Below are 19,633 nucleotides of genomic sequence, written 5' to 3' on the forward strand. Positions count from 1 at the left end.
TTTAAACTTGCTTCTGCCCTCTTAGTCTCTACTGAAAACTTTGTTGGTGTGGGGCACAGAATACGTTGGAGGCTGTAGGGCAAGGATAGGAAAACTGTGGCCATCCATATGCTTCTAGACGACAACTACATTAGCACCAGCTATCTTGGTCTACATTCAGGGATGATGGGAGTTCCACTCCAGCAACATCTGGCGGGCCACTGCTTCTCAATTCCCGGTGTAGCGACATTAGTGATAGACAGCTTTCTGAAGGAGCCCTTCCCTCACTTGAGTGCCTTCTTCACCATTTTATTCCACCCACTGTGGACTCACACCAACCCTGCTTATATATTTTTGTTTATTTGCATGTGCCATTAAACCTTATAGTATGGTGATTTCATTCAGCCCTGTGAAATATGTAAATTAGGAGCTCAGATCTGTGAGTTTTTACAATTTCCACATCTTAAGATGCAAGCAGCGTGTTTTGACAAGGCACGCTGAACATTAGACACACTGTTTTCTTTTGCCTCAGCACACTACAAGAAAAGCAGTGTGTGAAATTAGTGCTTCAAAACAACAAGAAACGGAACAGGCAGGCTTGCAAATGTCAATTTCTCAAAGCTTTCATCACTATTTAGTACAGAATTGTAGCGTAGTTCTCACAGGCAACATGACTGTGGGTATGCTATAGGTGTGTAGAAAGCATCCAGACAGGCAGGACCTCTGCTCAGGCTGCACCCTAAATGACATATATCACACTCTTCCTACCATCCTGTCCCCACCCAGATGGCTATTGGAAAAGCACAGACTAAGTAGCCCCAAAAGGTGAAACACCTGTTGGTTCTTCGCAGCTAATGTTTTATGCTCCCCATTTTACAAGGAGCAGGATGGTTCAAGAAGCAGATTTTTTCAACTTCCATTTCATTATGAGAAGAGAATACAGTAGTACCTCGGGTTAAGAACTCAATTCATTCCAGAATTGTCTGTAACCTGAAGCATCTGTAACCTGAGGTACCACTGTACTGGAATACAATAGTGCTGTTTGTAACATCTGTTACAGAGCTCAGGGGAGGAGACAAGGATTAGCGGAGTAGTGTTAAGTCTTCAAACCAGTGTCAGTTTTTGCCAAAGCAAACAATAAGAGTGTGCACCAACCACAGTGTAGGGTTTAGACTCATCTTTGTCACTTCATGGAGCACTCCAGTTTGGTCTGAGGTGTTTTGAAGTCTGCCCGGGGCCTACGTGAGCCTACTTCATTTCTCAATACGACCTCTGCCACCTTTGGCTGTTGAGAAATCAAAAATAGCTATAATGTTTTTCCTTTTGGCAGAAGATGATAAAATTTGCAGGCAGTGTCTCCCCTTCTAAATACTTGATTTTCCTTTAAGGGTAGTCTATGCAGTGTAAAAAAAAAAAAGAGAGAGAGAGAGAAATAAAAGAAATAACTTAACCTCCCCATGTGTCTTGTGAGCAATTGGTCTGTAAGGTGCCCCTGGAAAAGAAATCTGTCAAATTGCAAGCAGATAGGTCCACAAGCATTTGAACTCAGTTTATTTGGGGTTAGGAGGAACTCAGAGAAATTCACAGTCTGGGTGAAGTCATCCCCCCTTGACTACAAGCCAGGGCTATTAGTTGCAAAGGAGTTCCCCCTCCTGCCTTCTGGTTCTTGTGTTTTCCTTAAACTCCAGATGTAGGTATTAATTTTGCAAAGTTGCTTCCTCCTCCACCCCATTCACACTCTGGTCTTTCCCTCACACAATAAGCTTATAAACTTAGAGACATTGTTTCCCTTTTAGTAGACAGTTGTCTGTAGCTTTTTGGAAAAAAAAGCAAAACGGATTGCCTAAATCACCACAAAGTGCTTCAGGACTTTTCCTGCTTCAACTAGTGAAAAAGCATAAAGATCCTGCTTTGTCTTGGGCCATCCCAAAATCCCTCTGCCTCAGTGCAGGATTTATTTGAATCCTCTATACATCCCTAGTAAACAACATACCCTTGGATCTCCTCAGGCTTCTCCTTGATGGATAGTTGTAAAACACCCCCATGTTTCCTCCATCTTTGCTTTCAGAAACTACAAATTGTATTTCTCCAGCTTCCACTCAAGCAGCTAAGGTGTGCTTGGTAGCTATAAGCTAAAAGAAACTGTTATGTACTGAGAACAATAGGATCCAAATTGCAGCAGTCTGATTAGTCCTAGAACAATAGGATTCAGAATGCAGCAGTCTGATTGGTCCTAGAACAATGCAGCAGTATGATTGGTTGGCAGGAACCACCCAATCCTGCTCCAGATTGAAGTGAATCCACAACCTGATTGGCTTACAGTAGAATTCCGGAATTAGCCAATCATGTGCAGCCCATTGTGTAAATAATGTATATAAAGCAGATACTGTGAGGGGACTTGCATTCATTCCTCCTCACCACCATGAGCTGAATAAAGAGCATGAAATCACTTTGCGACTCTGAGTATATTTCACTGGCGACGAAGGTGGGATCCCGCTGAGCTGACTGCCACACACAGCACCGCAGCACCGCCACCTGCCGCACCGCTGCCTCGCACCGTGTATCCAGGCTTCAGCTCCGGGACACAAGGAACTCAGAATGGCAGCCAACAGCAACTTCTCGCCATTCAACCCAGCATCTGGAGACTGGGAAGCATACGCCTCCCGTTTCACCTTCCTCCTAGAAGCCAAAGGGGTCACCGACGAAGAAGACGCCAAGAAGAGGGCGATATTCTTCAGCGTCTGCGGAGAGGAGACGTTTGAAATCGCCCGGGCTCTCCTTGCGCCTGAAGACGTCGCTACTGTTCCATACAAAACAATAATGGAACAGCTGAAGGGGCACTTTTCGCCGCAGCCCTCAGTGGTGGCTCGTCGAAATGCCTTCTACGCAAAGCGACAAGCCCCTGGGGAAACCATAACTGGGTTTGTGACCTCTCTCCGCCAAGCCGCCCGGTTCTGCAACTTCTCAGAGCTGGAGAACATGCTTCGTGACCGCCTCGTTGGTGGCCTGAAGGATGAGAAGCTGCAACGACGCCTCTACGCCAAGAAGGACCTAACGTTCCAGGTCGCTCTGGAGGAGGCCCTGGCAACGGAAGCTGCCGAGAGGTCGACGCAAGAGGCACGGCCGAGCCTGCCATCCCAACCGAGGGTCCACCACGAAGACCTCACCGACGACTCAGGATCTGACAGGGAGGAGGTGCACCGAGTACAGCAGCGCACTCAAGCAGCGCACAAACCACAGCTGCCTCGACGAGAAGGAGGGAACTGCGCAAGCTGCGGGGAGAGTCACGAGAGGAGGACCTGCCGTTTCCGCAACGCAGAGTGCAGGCAGTGCAGAAAATTGGGACACATTGCCCGGGTGTGTCGGGCTCGGCCCACCCGACACCAGGCATCAGATGACCAACCCAAGAGCCCCAGGTCCCGGGGCCCAACGCACCAAGGCAACTCGACGGAGCTCACGGACTGCCAGGTATACCAGTTGCCCCACCCTAATGTAGAGAAAATTTATGTAGAGGTACAGATAGAGGGGGCCCCATGCCGCATGGAGCTTGACACGGGTTCAACTCTATCCATAATCTCGGCAAAGACCTTAAGGAAACTGTGTCCTACTGGGGGTCCCAAACTCAGGCCGGCCCCATTCACCCTACGGGACTTCCAGAAACGTAAGGTCCCCACAATGGGGGTGGGGACCTTCAGGGTGCAATACCGAGGGCGGACGCGGCAACTGGACTTGCTTGTGGTCAAGGGCCCCTACATTAGCTTACTGGGATTGGCATGGTTTGGACCACTGGGGCTAGCTGTCACCGGGGTGAACCACACTAGCTTACAAGTGGACGTGGACGCCATATGCAAGGAATTTCCAGGGGTTTTCGACGGGAAATTGGGACAGTATACGGGCCCCCCCATTGCGCTACAGCTTGACCCCGCAGTACGACCGGTCAGGCTCAAGGCCCGCCGGGTCCCGTTCGCCTTGAAACCCCGTATAGACGAGGAATTGGACCGACTCGTGGAGCAAGGAGTGCTGGAGCCGGTGCCTAATGCCCCCTGGGAAACTCCAATCGTCACACCTGTCAAGCCTAATGGTTCGGTCCGCATCTGCGCAGACTACAAATGTACCATAAACAAGGCCCTCACGGCCCACGCATACCCAGTGCCAGTGGTCAGCCATGTCCTTGCCACCCTGGCTGGGTCGAAAATTTTTGGCAAGCTGGACTTGGCCCAAGCATATCAACAGCTGCCAGTAGATGAGGCCACAGCAGAGGCACAGACGATTGTGACGCACAGAGGAGCGTTCAGGGTAAAGCGGCTGCAATTCGGGGTCAGCGTGGCACCAGGCATATTCCAGAATCTAATGGACTCTCTCCTTAAAGGGATTCCTGGTGTCACCCCCTTCTTCGATGATGTGTTGATTGCCGGGCCCACACCAGAGGAGTTTGAGGACCGCCTCCGCACCGTTCTGCACCGTTTCCAGACGGCGGGTCTCAAGGTGAAGCGGGAAAAATGTCTACTAGGAGTGCCTCAGGTGGACTTTCTGGGATTTATGGTGGACGCAGAAGGGGTCCACCCGACTGGGGACAAGGTACGGGCTATCTGTGATGCCCCAGCGCCCAAGAGCAAGACTGAACTTCAGGCCTTCTTGGGACTATTGAACTTTTACCATTCCTTCCTTCCCCACAAGGCGGCGGTAGCGGAGCCCCTACACAGACTCCTGGACAAGCGGGCCCCTTGGGTGTGGGGCCAGCGCCAGGAGGCCGCATTCCAGGCAGTCAAGGACTTGCTTGTCTCAAACTCTGTCTTGGCACACTTCGACGAGAGGCTGCCGGTGGTGCTAGCATGCGACGCCTCACCCTATGGCATTGGCGCTGTCCTGGGGCACCAACTCCCGGATGGAAGAGAGGTACCGGTGGCGTACTTTTCCCAGACACTCAACGCAACCGAGCGGAACTACTCGCAAATTGACAAGGAGGGTCTGGCAATCGTGAAGGGAGTAAAAAAATTCCATGATTTCTTGTACGGGCGGCCCTTCACCGTGGTGACTGACCACAAGCCGTTGCTTGGCTTGTTTGCTCCCGAAAAGCAGACCCCCCAAGTGCTGTCTCCTCGCGTCCTCAGGTGGTCAATTTTCCTTGCTAGCTACCAGTATGCACTGATTCACCGACCTGGGAAGGCGATGGGCCATGCGGACGCCCTCAGCAGGCTACCACTACCGGAAACAGGCCCCGACCCAGCACCTGCACAAGAGGTTATGAGCCTGGAGCTGCTTCCCGACCGCCCCATTCAGGCACAAGAAGTTGCACACCATTCCAAGAAAGATAGGGTCATCTCCCGGGTCCTGGACTGGGTGTGGAGGGGATGGCCCAGCAGCAGCCCCGGGCCAGAATTCGCCGGCTACACAACCCGCAAACATGAACTGTCGGCCCACAAGGGGTGCCTGTTATGGGGAAGCAGAGTCGTTGTTCCCCAGCCCCTCCGCAAAAGGGTCCTCACAGCCCTACACGAGACACATCCAGGGGTAGTAAGAATGAAGGCCCTTGCCAGGAGTTATGTGTGGTGGCCGGGGATTGATGGAGAGATAGAGGCCTGGGTCAAACACTGCCAGGCCTGCCAAGAATCCCGCCCAGATCCCCCAAGGGCCCCAGTCCAGTCCTGGGAGTCTGCCCGAGCACCATGGTCACGCCTGCATGTGGATTTCGCTGGCCCCTTTCAGGGGAAAACATTCTTCATAGTGGTGGACTCCTACACCAAATGGCTGGAAGTCGCACTGGTACCGTCCACTTCCACGTCCGCAGCCATCCGTGTACTACGCAGGCTGTTTGCAACCCACGGGCTCCCTGACACTCTCGTCTCAGACAACGGGACTGCATTTACGTCAGGAGAGTTCCAAACCTTCACAGCACAGAACGCCATCCGCCACATCCGTTCGGCGCCGTTCCACCCTGCCACCAATGGCCAAGCAGAACGCATGGTGCGGACCACCAAGGACACCCTCCGCCGCATGACGCAAGGGGACTGGGAGTACCGCCTTGCCACATTCCTTCTAGCACAGCATAGCACCCCCAGCTCAACGACTGGCCGGAGCCCCGCTGAACTACTAATGGGTCGGCGCCTTGCAATCAGATTGGACCGCCTTCACCCCGATAGAGCTCAGGATGAGGTAGTGGTGGGGGAAGGCAGGAACCCCCGGACCTTCGAGGCCCAGGACCCAGTGTACGCAAAGAATTTTGGGGCAGGCCCAGCATGGGTACCCGCCACAGTCACCAGGGTCACTGGCCCAGTGTCGTACGAGGTGCTAACGGATGGGGGGCAATGCTGGCGGCGCCACTGCGACCAGATACGGCGACGATTCCCGGGAGAAACCCAGGAGGAGGACAGGTCAGAGGAGTCCCAAGGGAACAGCGGGGCAGTGAGGCCCATAGAGCAGGAGGGGCCAGCAGGAGAGGCAGAATCAGTAAATACAGAGAGGACCCGTGAGGCCGAAAGGACACCTGAACCAGAACCACGACTGAGCGAGCCGGTTGCACCAGACCAAACAACCCCATCACAGCCAGCATCCTTGGAACACGAGCCAGAACCTGGAGCCCGGTCCAGGGAACACCCCAGGCCGCAACGCACACGTAGGCTGCCGGCATACCTTGAGGACTATGAATGCGACCTCCCGGGCAGGACTGGAACTTAGAGGGGAGGGGTGTTATGTACTGAGAACAATAGGATCCAAATTGCAGCAGTCTGATTAGTCCTAGAACAATAGGATTCAGAATGCAGCAGTCTGATTGGTCCTAGAACAATGCAGCAGTATGATTGGTTGGCAGGAACCACCCAATCCTGCTCCAGATTGAAGTGAATCCACAACCTGATTGGCTTACAGTAGAATTCCGGAATTAGCCAATCATGTGCAGCCCATTGTGTAAATAATGTATATAAAGCAGATACTGTGAGGGGACTTGCATTCATTCCTCCTCACCACCATGAGCTGAATAAAGAGCATGAAATCACTTTGCGACTCTGAGTATATTTCAGAAACCCACTATTGCTTGTTTAACCAAGCCTTTTGTAGTCATCAGTTCCCCATGAACTGACCCTTTTAGCCAGTCAGATCTGCAGAAAGCCCAGAGAAAAGGTAATAGCCTCACTTCAGATTGCCATAGTAATCAAAGTCTTGAGCCTGGCTGAGAACAAAGTGACCCTAGTGGACAGACAGTGTATGGCAGGGGAGTGACAGGTGATAAGAAGTTCAACAGCCCTGGTCCTTGTCCCCATTTGTATTTTAAGACACCTGTCTCACATTCCAGCCCTCCCGCCCCGCCCGCCCGCCTATGACTGGGGGAAAGCTGCATTTAAAGACATGGGTCTGCCACTGTCATGTGTCCCCTAACAACAACTCAGGGTGGGGGAGGGCAAGCATCGACAAAAATAAAACAGGTCATTCACATGCCTATTCATTCCTAGAAATACAGTAACAGATTTGTGGGTTTGTGTTCTGCACTGCTCACACAGATGCTAACAACAATTAAACTATGTTTCCATAGTAGGTTTCTTTGCTTTGTTTTACAGATAAAGAAATTTTACAGACTAACATTTCACCCATTCGTAATCTTGGCTAGCTTGGCAAAGTCTATCAGCACTATGATTACCCCACCCTCCATTAAAGTTTTTTGTGGTTTTTTTTTTTAAGAAAATGCGAGAGAGAGAGAGAGAGAGAGAGAGAGAGAGAGAGAGAGAATGCAGCAGAAAGAAAACAGCTTCAATGAACATTGCCATTTCTTATATTTGTGGCACATGGCTCTTTCTGCCTTTATAGGGGTGTTTTACTGCATTGCCCTTCAGAAAGCTAAGATTTCATTTCAAATTTGTCAACAAGAAGGTTTAATGTCACTTTGGAACTCTGTTCATTAGGGTTTTTTATATTACTTATAAATGCTGAGTACATTAATGTTTTGGAATATAACATCTCATCATCACACAGGCAAATGAAAAGAACCCAAATAAGACTCTCAGTACTTGCAGTTGCTCTAAATTTAAAGCCAGTTAACAAGCTAGAACATGAACAATTAATTATAAATGTTAGCAATAATATCCAGCACTTTAGTATTTTAGAGTGCTCAGAGGTACCAACTAAAATGGAATTTTAAATGCTATACCAATTTACTTTGTTAAAAATCCAAGAATTGGGGATTGAAGTATGAAGAAATGGTGTGCCAGACCAGCTGCAGGATATTCTGCCTCCCTGTTCTACAATCTTCTGTTTAGCATTTTGAGTTGTGCAGAAGCAATTTGTGTTTCACTGATGAAGCAGATGGTCCTCTATAATGATGATCAGGTTCAGAAGTAACACTAAAACATGAATAGGAAACCTGTGGCTTTTCAGAAGTTAGTTTATTACAGCTGCCATCATCCTTGACTATTGGGAATAACAAGAATGAGAGTCTGATAACACTTGGGACAGGTGGGCGTGGGTAATCTTTAGTAATAAAGGTAAAGGGACCCCTGACCATTAGGTCCAGTCGTGGCCAACTCTGGGGTTGCGGTGCTCATCTCGCTTTACTGGCTGAGGGAGCCGGCGTACAGCTTCCAGGTCATGTGGCCAGCAGGACTAAGCCACTTCTGGTGAACCAGAGCAGCGCACGGAAATGCCGTTTACCTTCCCGCCGGAGCAGTACCTATTTATTTACTTGCACTTTGACGTGCTTTCGAACTGCTAGGTTGGCAGGAGCTGGGACCAAGCAACGGGAGCTCACCCCGCCGCGGGGATTCGAATCACTGACCTTCTGATCGGCAAGCCCTAGGCTCTGTGGTTTAGACCACAGCGCCACCCGCGTCCCTAATCTTTAGTAATATGGGGCCCTAAAAAGGTAAAGGACCCCTGACAGTTAAGTCCAGTCACAAACGACTCTGGGGTTGTGGCGCTTATCTCGCTTTACTGGCTGAGGGGGCTGACGTTTGTCTGCAGTTTTTCCAGGTCATGTGGCCAGCATGACTATGCCGCTTCTGGCGAAACCAGAGCAGTGCACGAAAATGTCGTTTACCTTCCCGCTGGAGCTGGACTGAGCAACGGGAGCTCACCCTGTCGCGGGGATTCGAACTGCTGACCTTCCGATCGGCAAGACCAAGGCTCAGTGGTTTAGACCACAGCGCCACCCGCGTCCCTAATATGGGGCCCTATGTGAGGCCAAAATTTTGTGCCCCCAAATAGATCTTCTCAGTTTTGTTCAGCGCCCTGTGTGGGGGAACCGCCTGCACTGCCCTAAATCTGGCGTTGCACCTGAAGAACCACAGGTTCCCCAGCCCTGAGCTAAACCATCGTTTAATGCTGTATGTGTGAGCCTGCTCCCCAATCCCATCTCCTTCAGTGTAGATACAAAGAGGAGATGGGAAGCCTCCACTTCTGCTTTAAACTAACCATTTTGTTGTTGTGTTCAAACTAAAAGCTGTGGTTAGTTTTAACTGAGGTTTATCTGAACAAGGCAGGATCTTGGTTTGGTCTTGGCTTGTTCTAGCAAACCATAGTTCAGATGAAACAACGTTTGCTAGCTTAAAATGGGAGCAGATGGTTCTGATCTCCTACATGCAGAGGAGGAAAAGAGTAGTGGGGGAAACAGAAGAGACTGGGGGTCATGTACATAACATTAAACTGGTTTATCACTGCATATCATTATATGTCCAAGGGCAACTTTTGCACATTAGCAAACAGCCCGATGAGGCAGAAAATGCTTCATTTCAGCTAGGTGGGCCTGATCAGCTTTATACATTACTGTGAAGAACATCATATCTCTATGCTCCCAAGTAATGTCTGAGGAAGCAGGCACCACTGTGAGCTAAATGTCTCCCAATGGAGAAGTGCAAGCCACAACCGGTTCTTACTCAGAAGCATGAAAAGTTGCGTCGCTTTTCGATGCTTCTGTGTTATGTCCTAATAAGCAATATTTACAGGTACTTGATGGGGCATCTCACCCTTGTTCTCACTACCTGTGTTATACCCAAAGTATTTTCCTCTCTTAATATGTTCAACAAGTGGGTTTCCTTCATTAAAAATGGTCAGAGACCATGGCAACTTCGCCATCGCTCTGGGACCCGTTCTGGGGGCTGGGAAGCTCGGGCTTCCCCCACCCCCAGCCCCGCAAGCTCCGAGAGCGATGGCGAAGCTGCGCGCAACTTCGCCATCGCTCTCGGACCCGTTCTGGGGGCTGGGGTCGGGGGAAGCTCGGGCTTCCCCAGCCCCACAAGCTCCAGGAGCAATGGCGAGGTTGCGCAACTTTGCCTTCGCTCCCGGACCGCCAGCCCTGAGGCTAAAAACGAAGCCAGGACAGCGAGCAGGATCCATCCCGCTCGCTGTCATGGCTTCTTTGCTCTTTGGGGCTGGGGGGGAAAAATAATTTCCCCCCTTTTATTCCCCCCCCCCCCAAATAAGTGCGTCCTATGGGCTGGTGTGCCCTATAGGGCAAAAAATACGGAAAGTATTACGTAAACAGACAAAACAGGAGGCAGGCTAGGCAATAATTAATTCTAATATTTGAAATTCATTATTTCATTGGTTTTAAAAACTGCACTTATATTATGTGACCTTTTACTCCAGCCCTTGTTTGTTCACATGAATCTTTAGCTCACTCAGTTACTTTAGGTAATATTTAATTTCTGACCCCACCACAATAAATAAAAAGACCAACTGAAGCCAAGAGTGTCCCAAATGACCTGATTAGTCTCCCTAATTCTTTCAGGAATCCCTTCTGGCTTTCAACCTGATTAAGATTAGGTGAATGATCTTTCAGCACCTCATGACTGCAGTTTTTGTTTAGAAAATCTCATTCTATTCCTTTTATTGAGTTTGAGTTATGGTAAAGGCCATAGCTTAGTGATAAAGCACATATTTTTATTGGAAAAAGGTCTCCAGGTAGGACTGGTGACTCCTGCCTGAAACCTAGGGCAGGTGCTACCTCCAGACAGCATAGACAAGTTACGTGGACCAATGGTCTGATCTGGTACAAGGCAGATCCTGCATCTTTACTACAAAGACATCATGGATGAAATTCAGCATCATGCTATGACAGACATTCCAGCATTTCAGTTTTCCAAACAGAATGATCCTCGCTCTCTTCCCCCTGTGTGTCGTTCTGTGGTTTCTACTGACCCCTGAGCCAATTTAGTGGAAGCCTCTGCACAGGGCTTCCACTGATGGAGCTTGTTTGGTTAATCCTGCTCCATACTGCTATTTCATACCCCTTGTTGTGTGTCAGCCCCTTCCCTTGCTCTGCGTTACAAAGTTCTTGTTTCCTCTTTTGTTTTCCTCTTTGGCTAAATATTTTAGAAAGTCTTTCAACTATCTTGCCAAACTGAATTTTGTTGTAGCTGTAATTTCCCCCCTCCCATAGTGTTCTTCAGATTTAGCATTTCCTTGTTAAACATGGAACTGAATCACTGCTTGTATATATGCATATTGGTAGGTCATCACACACACTATAAAGCAATGGATGTATCCTTCATATTTGATAGCCACCAGGATTACTAGGCTGAGTCTACTAACCAGCAGTCAAACAATGTAAAGATAGCCTAGGGGTGTTTAAAGATAGCCTAGGGGGTAACAGATGCCCCCTTTTCCCCTTTAGAAAAGTAGCTTTGATCGACTGGGATCATGTGGGTCAAGCAGGGAAGATTCACAACCATATGTCTATTCCAAAACTTCCCCTAGTGACTCTCTACCCTTAATGTTCAAAATGAGTGCTTTGTGCAGGCAGTAACACTTCTGAAACCTCTTGGGAGAGCAAAAAAGGGCAATTTGGAGAAGGGTGTTGAGATAATTAAACACTGTTTCTCTCACATACGTAATTCCTCTACTCCCAACCATCTCCTCTCAGAGCTGCTTTTCTTAAAAACAAGTAAAAGTGATGGGTATCTACTATACATAAGTGTACACATTGTGTAACCCATGCTGGTGGGCAGTACAATAAAATTCCCCCTGAGTTCTGGCCCAGAGACAACCTTGAATAAGCAATGTTACCTTCTTTATTATGGAAAACCCCTATTATATAAGGTATGCATTTCTGTTTTTGTTTTTCTGAAAAGTTAATCTTTCCCCCAAGCTTTGTTTACACAGCCTCACTGCCCTTGTGGCCATGTAGACTTATAGTTGGGCACATCCTTGTTTAAAGCAAATGTAGAAAGAGGAATAACCTTCTGGTCCCCAAAGGGTCAAATTAGATTCAGCACATTGACTCACTTCAGAGTCTTGCTCGTTGATCAAAGAACAAACAACAAAGGTCCTGCAAAAAGAAGCTTGTGTTGACATTTCTGTTTCAGGGTTTGGTGTTCTTTGTCTTCTTCCTCTTTGCACCTTCCTCTAATAAAAATGTACAAGCACAAAATGTAGTTCATAATTTGTTCTCCTGTTTCTGAGCACCTTCTGCAGCTGTGTATAATGTGTCTACAATTTTCACTGCCAAGATGCACACTAAGGGAAACTTTGGAAGTCACTCAGGACACTATGCATCACTGCTACGAAACAGCCATGTTGAAATCCACTTTTAAATGATGTTTGTGGCATGTGTAAAGAACTACAGGCAGGGCTTTTTGAAGGGTTCAGCTGGGCTAGTTCAGTACATCAGATTGTGTATGGCAAGCAATGTTGATCTGTTCCACAATAGGTTGACTAATCAGTGGCTTCAGGATAGGCCCACTACCTGCATATTTTATTTACTGTTGCTACTAGGAACTTCTCCTAAATTTCCAGTTTCGTTCCAAGGCATGCACAGCCTAAGATATGGTTGTTAAGGTGTTTTCTTATAAAATTAACCCGAGAAGTCATCCTGCTCTCCACAGTGATCATTACAGGCTGGAGGTTTAGGATAATTGGTACCTAAGTAAAGTCCTGTCAAATTGGACATGCATTTGAGTGTGGCAATTGAGTTATAAGACAATGAGCATATGTCTTGTTCATTCATTCTGATATGTTTGTAGAGCCTTTACACATGTCTTCCTACTAGTCGTTCATTCACCCCACACTTTTTAGTGCATTTTCCAAATGGCAAAAAGTCATGTTTTTTAAAAAAATTAATTTGTTGCAGCACGGTTTTAATCCATTTTTATTACACAAACATAAACTTCAGATATGTACTTGAACCCCTCCCTCAAAACAATGAGAGTCTGGAATGCTTAGTAATAGCATTCTAGGGCATGAAAAAGAAGTAGTCTTCCTTTCTTAAAATGCAAGTGAGTCTAAATCAAGACAGAGCGCTAGGGGCTCTCCAGCATACAGAGTAAAAGTGCTACTCTGGAGTCATGTGGTCAGTGCTTTGGTCATTGTGCCCCGGGACTTTGCAACATATCTTTCACCAGTCTTTCCACATAGCAATACAGTGGTACCTTGGGTTACATACACTTCAGGTTACATACGCTTCAGGTTACACACTCCGCTAACCCAGAAATAGTGCTTCAGGTTAAGAACTTTGCTTCAGGATAAGAACAGAAATCGGGCTCTGGCGGCGCGGCGGCAGCAGCAGGAGCCCCCATTATCTAAAGTGGTGCTTCAGGTTAAAAACAGTTTCAGGTTAAGAACAGACCTCTGGAACGAATTAAGTACTTAACCCGAGGTACCACTGTACTTTGTTCTTTGAACAGATGCATTCTAACATGGGACAGTTCCTGCTCAAATGTCGGCTTAGCTACAAGTCTAGACACAGCTGGACACACACGTCACAGTTCTCCAGTGAGTTGGTTTCAAACAGGGAAGTTGTGGCCCTTCAGATGTTGTTGGCTACAACTCCCATCCTCCCTCTCCATTGGCCATGCAGGCAGGGGCTGATTTGAGTTGAACTCCAAAAACATTTGGGTCCTCACCCCTGTTTTAGAGGCTCCTGGAGGCAAACAAATCCCTTCACCTTGTAGAGCATCTATCTTTCTTCACAGCCTAATTGTTTGCCTTAAATGCCTGGATTTGATTGCTCCACCTACCCACCCATCCCTGTACTGTATTATATTTCATTAACCCATATCATACACTGACTAATAATACCATCACATTTCAGGATTCTCTAGAAATGTATATAAAAGTGACAGGGGCCAAACAAACATCAACCAAGCTTCCTGACTCTCGTATGTGTTTCTCACATGCAGTCATAGACGAGCTGTTCTCCAGTGCAAGTCTCCAGCTCCTGCTTTGCACACACACACACACACACACACACACACACACACACACACAGAGCCTGGCTGCCTGCAGAGAGCAGACTTCCGCAAGGCAGCCTTCCAGAGACAGCCAGAGTGCTCAGAGGGACGGAGCTGCTGGAGAGCGCCTGGGAATGGCTGACAGCTACATTGAGGAATCGGATCTCTTTCCTGAGAAAGAGGAGACTTTGGAGTGGGGTTATGAAGAAGGTAAGGAGGTTGGGGCTTGAAACTGTGAGCTGCTAGGTGGGCTGAGCGAGTGAAGCATTTTCATTGTGTGCCTGAGTGTGCGTGTGTGAGAGAGAAAACTTAAATATAAAGTTCACATTTACTCTTGTCACCAATACGCCTTGGAAGGTGTCATTTTAGCACATTGTGTTTCAATGTGCAAACTATCAGGTTAAGAAAAGCATGTTATTTAATTTTAGGTTAAAAAAACCCCAACCAACACAAAACAGAAACTCTAGAACTGCTTCAGCAGTAAGCCCTTCTCTTTCCGAAGGCAAAGATGCAGCATTTCCACAAATAAGTTGCACATTCCCTCGCTGTGTTTGAAAGTCAAACACTGTAGCTCTGACAGCGCCACTGGCTGTACACACAAAAAGCTGGGTTGCTTTTGTTGCTTTTTACTGTCCAGTGAGCACAGACTGAGGGAAATCAAAAGGGATTTCTAATCTCCTCTCACATTTGATAATCCAAGCTGAATTTAATAACATGGGTACAGAAATGTTTATGGCTAGGACTCACAAATGGCAGCAATGTGTAAATGAAGCAGACAGTTACAGTTGCATATTTAGTTGTGGAAATGATGGTCTTGTGACAGAAGGCTAAGAAAAACAAAAATTGCTGGTTAGATGTGTTAGCCCACTAGCGGGGGATCCTAAAAGATAGCAAGTTAGCAAGTTAGTAATACCTCTTTATTAAAGCCAACTAAACCTTCACGAAGTAGTGGGTGAACTTTCAAGCTTACGGAGTGTGTGTGTGTGTGTGGGGGTATGGGTATTACCCGCAGTGTTGCTTGGATATGGTGAAAAGATCCAAGTCTACAGTTTCTATGATGAAGTGAAGATGTTATGAAAACTTAATGAGATTAGATTGTGTTAAGCAAAATCAAGATCTTGGGTGCAAGCATAGTCCGACATTTTCTTCAATCCGAAGAAGCATTCTGGTGAACACAGATACTTGCTTATTTGCTTCATGATGTTTTATTTGAAACTGATTTTGTCTCAGCAAAAGTTTCTCTTCAAAACCAGAACTGGGTTTCCATGATTTGGGCTTAACTGAATCAGATGCTGGTTGAAAAGACATTGCTGTCCAGTTCAGAGGGGTCAGTGATCATGGCAAGCATTTTACATTTGCTTCTTGGAATATAGAAATGTTAATTTCTTTTTTCAAATATATTTTGTCCCCTAATGAAACTTCTTTGGCATGTCTCACAGCCACCTGGACCAAATTAACTGTGCCCTTTCATTTAATGTGCATGTTTTAAAAAAATATGAACGGCAGGAGCTGGGCTGGGCTGGGCTGGGGGATGATAAATATCAGGACTGCAGTTGATAGGTAGGAGAGAATAACCTGATGAAAATTGCTCTTTGAAGTTTCTGTTTTCATGGCAAATGTAAATTTCCTCCTAATGCAAACAGCAGCTTTCAATGAGTGTTTTCCCATCAGGACTACAGCAGGGGAGGAGAGCGTTAAAATCCACCTCCCTATCTGTTGTGGATCTTATTACTTTTAGCACCCTAACAGTTTTAAAATATAGGCGCAGTAAATGTAAAGATTCACTTAACTAGTAGTGGCTAGGGTGGTGCTGCAGAACCACCCTCCTAACACTGTCATTACTGCCATTTATTTGGATGATGCGGGGAGGCAGGGGACAAGATGTCAGGGCTGTGTTGGCACTGATGGAGTAAATCCTGCACTCCTGCAAATGTGCCCACAAAGCTCCGAACGTCACCACTACCCTGCCGCACCAGTGACACTAGGGTCAGGAGGCCAACAACGCTCCCCGCTATGAGGACAGATTCTGCATTTAATATCCTAGATATAGATATGGATGATATAGATATATAGGTAAAGGACCCCTGACAGTTAAGTCCAGTCACGAATGACTCTGGGTTTGCGGCGCTCATCTCGCTTTGCTGGCCGAGGGAGACGAAGTTTGTCCGCAGACAGTTTTTCTGAGTCATGTGGTCAGCATGACTAAGCCACTTCCGGCGAAACCAGAGCACATGGAAATGGCATTTACCTTCCTGCCGGAGCGATACCTATTTATCTACTTGCACTTTGACGTGCTTTCGAATTGCTAGGTTGGCAGGATCTGTGACCGAGCAATGGGAGCTCACTCACTGGCGGAGCTTCATGCTCCGGCCCCGAGGGGGCAGAGAGCAGGCGGAAGCAGGGTGTGCGGCCGCAGGGGTGTGGTGCCCAGCATGGGAGGGGGCAGCCACGATGGCACCCTGCCGGGATTGCGCTGCCAAGGGCAGTGCATCCCCCCCCCACTCCTCTTCCTCCACCAGTGAGCTCACCCTGTCATGGGGATTCGAGCCCTAGGCTCAGTGGTTTAGACCACAGAGCAACCCGTGTCCCCTAATATCATATATAGTTTGGCCCTGAGCCTAGGACTTGCTGATCAGAAGGTCGGCAGTTCGAATCACCGCGACTGGGTGAGCTCCCATTGCTCAGTCCCTGCTCCTGCCCACCTAACAGTTCAAAAGCACATCAAAGTGCAAGTAGATAAATAGGTACCGCTCCAGCGGGAAGGTAAACGGCGTTTCCATGTGCTGCTCTGGTTTGCCAGAAGCGGTTTAGTCATGCTGGGCACATGACCTGGAAGCTGTACGCCGGCTCCCTCGGCCAATAAAGCGAGATGAGCGCCGCAACCCCAGAGTCGGCCACGACTGGACCTAATGGTCAGGGGTCCCTTTACCTTTACTATTTTGTACTTTGGACATCTAGAAGGAACAGGAAGATTTGGGCGAATCCTTTTAAGAGTTTTAAGAAACTTGCATCAGCATAAGGAAGTAGACGGAATATATTTTAGGGCTCATGATTCGAAGAGCATATAGAAATAGTTTAATTTTTAATTTCAAACAAGTATGTTTTCTTTTGTCCTAGGGGTTGAGTGGGGATTAGTCTTTCCCGATGCTAATGGAGAATATCAGTCTCCTATTAACCTGAATTCAAGAGAAGCAAAATTTGACCCCTTGTTGTTGGAAGTACGTTTATCACCAAACTATGTTGTGTGCCGTGACTGTGAGGTCATCAATGATGGACACTCGGTTCAGATCCTCTTAAAGTCCAAATCAGGTATGCTTTCCTATTCTTTATTGTTTGCTTTGGGATATGTCCAAACCATCATTGCTGTCACATTTTAAAATTATGCTATCCTTATCAACAACAAAAAGCAGACAGTTTCATACACATTAGCTCAATATTCTCACAAGCACCCTGTAAGGTCGGTGTTATTATCCCCATATTACAGGTGTGAAGACTGAGGCTGAGAATGGCTTGCCTAAGGCCACCTAGCAAGTCTACAGCTGAGGTGAGCATTGAACAAGGGACTGACTGACATGCTTCACACTCTTAGCTACTTCAGACACAGGCTCCCGTTCCATTTCATTTTTTTACCTTCATTGTGCAAGTCATAAACCACAGACATACCCTTCTTTTTTCTTTATTGAAAAACTCTCAGAGAAAACTCTGGATGCTTGTTTGTAACATAAAAATGGTCAGATACAAGTCATAAGACTGTGAAGAAGGTCCCAGAAGCGTTCAAGCAAGGAGTGTAATACTTCAAGCATATGTGTTTTCAGCCACTTTCTGCCTGCCTTCCTCTGGTTCAGACACATAAAATAGGGAGAAATAATGCTAGAATTGGCTTCTAACCAACAGAATTGTAATAATCTGTAACAGTGATGGAAACTGGCTTGGCAAAAATGGGCAACACTTAAGATTCCCTCTCCATGTTCTTGGGTCTTCGCGTGCATGTCCCATCCCCAAATTTAAAATTGTCTCTATGGTTGTTTTTTTTTACTTCTATTAAAAAGAGAATTCTCCAACTTGCCACTATATGCTGACATACGACACCAGCATCAAGAACAATAGGAAGAAAGCCTTTTATTTATCATATTCTTGGCAGTGTCTAAATGCTACGAAGCAGCTGGGAGACCACAAGGAAAGTTCTCACTGTGTCTCTAGCTGGCTGGTCAGCAGGAAATATTTGTCAATGGACCCGTACCGGATGCTTGCAACTCTTAGGTTGGGAAGAACACAGGAAGGCGGCTCAGTCCTTTGGTCTATCCAGCTCAGTATTGTCTGCACTTACCAGAAGCAGTTATCCAGATTTTCAGGCAGGGGACATTCAAGGATTGAACCCAGTACCTTCTGCATAGCTCTACCTACTGCTGAGCTATGGCCCTTGCCCACCTGCAGTCCCTACCTGCAGGCTCACAATTGAATAGACATGATACCAAGGGGAAAAGGAATGGGAGGGAAGAGGAAAACCTTTGGTGCAGCTGCTCCTTCAGTGGCCAATGGATAAAGCCAGTTCAGTCTCTCTTCCCCTTGCCAATTTTTTTCCTGAGAGGCAGAGGGTGCTGATGTTACAAGAGCCCTTTATCCCACAGTTGCTGGTGGGGGTATTTGAGGGAGGCTCCCTTTCTGCTGCTCTTCTTAGAGCCACTTAAAATATTCTGCAGAAGTGACAGGAGAGGAAGTACAGTTGACTTGTGCTTCATCTGCCCACACTTGCAGGCCATGTCCAAATTGGAGAAAAGCATCTAACTCGTATGGGAAAATATCTTCAAATTCAGGGCAGAATGCACATCCTCAGGGATGCACATAGATTTTCCCCTAGCAATATTATCTGGAAGCATAGCAGATCATCCTTCTCTTACTTTATGTGGAAAATGTCTGAAATGGTCCATGGTATTTCAATATCAGGAAGAGGGCTATAAAAATCACTAACTTTTTCACTGCTGCTAGTATCTCATGGGAAAAAACCTAACATTTCAGACATTCCTCACTGAAAATGTCCTTACTGCACCTCTAGAACTGATCATTCATGTACAGTATATATCTACTTTTCAGCAGAGATCAAACCATGAATAGATAATATGGGTAGAGTTAACTTTTAATAGCAAAAGAGATGTGTTATATGGTTAAAGGTGGAAATGTGCATATTTTGTCAATATATTCTATGCATGTTCTGGAGGAGTAGCCTTATTACAGTGAAGCAGATGAAGAGTCTTATAGCACCTAAAAGACTATCTGATTTGCTGCAACGTAAGTATTTGACAATGAAAGCCAGTATCCAGCAGTTCCTGCTGCAATAAACGAGTTAGTCTTTGAGGTGCTATAGAACTTCCTTTACCAGTTTGGAAATTTGCATTCAGTTTTCAAAGGGAGAAAAACTATGAAGAGGAAGCTGACTGTCAGCCTTAAAGGTAGCAGTTTTATATACAGGATCCAAGAGAGTCTCGTGTTTTGCCACAGACTCTGCC

At 47.0% G+C, this 19,633-nt stretch overlaps 1 protein-coding gene and 1 long non-coding RNA gene across 8 annotated transcripts in view; one reads left to right on the top strand and one right to left on the bottom strand.

The window, feature by feature from the left end:
- The first annotated feature begins 14,075 nt into the window (after positions 1–14,075).
- Positions 14,076–19,633, top strand: part of CA8 (carbonic anhydrase 8) — a 43,078-nt gene continuing 37,520 nt past the window's right edge. For 2 of the 7 annotated variants that reach the window (XR_014529343.1, XM_083518010.1), the window contains exons 1-2: positions 14,086–14,339; positions 17,247–17,438. Coding sequence is in view for 4 of the 7 variants with exons in the window: in XM_083518010.1 (XP_083374136.1) it covers positions 14,264–14,339; positions 17,247–17,438 (268 nt within the window). In the remaining 3 variants the exon portion in view is untranslated. Of the gene's footprint in view, positions 14,340–17,246; positions 17,439–19,633 lie in introns of all 7 variants that reach the window. The other 5 variants (XM_083518009.1, XM_083518011.1, XR_014529342.1 and 2 more) reach the window with 4 other exon arrangements.
- The window catches only part of LOC310713625, a 39,387-nt gene continuing 34,621 nt past the window's right edge, over positions 14,868–19,633 (bottom strand). The window contains exon 4 of the long non-coding RNA XR_014529354.1: positions 14,868–14,956. This is a non-coding gene — a long non-coding RNA (uncharacterized lncRNA). The remainder of the gene's footprint in view (positions 14,957–19,633) is intronic.

This window comes from Podarcis liolepis, assembly GCF_965112155.1.
Source record: "Podarcis liolepis genome assembly, chromosome: 8".
Taxonomy (NCBI): Eukaryota; Metazoa; Chordata; class Lepidosauria; order Squamata; family Lacertidae; genus Podarcis; species Podarcis liolepis.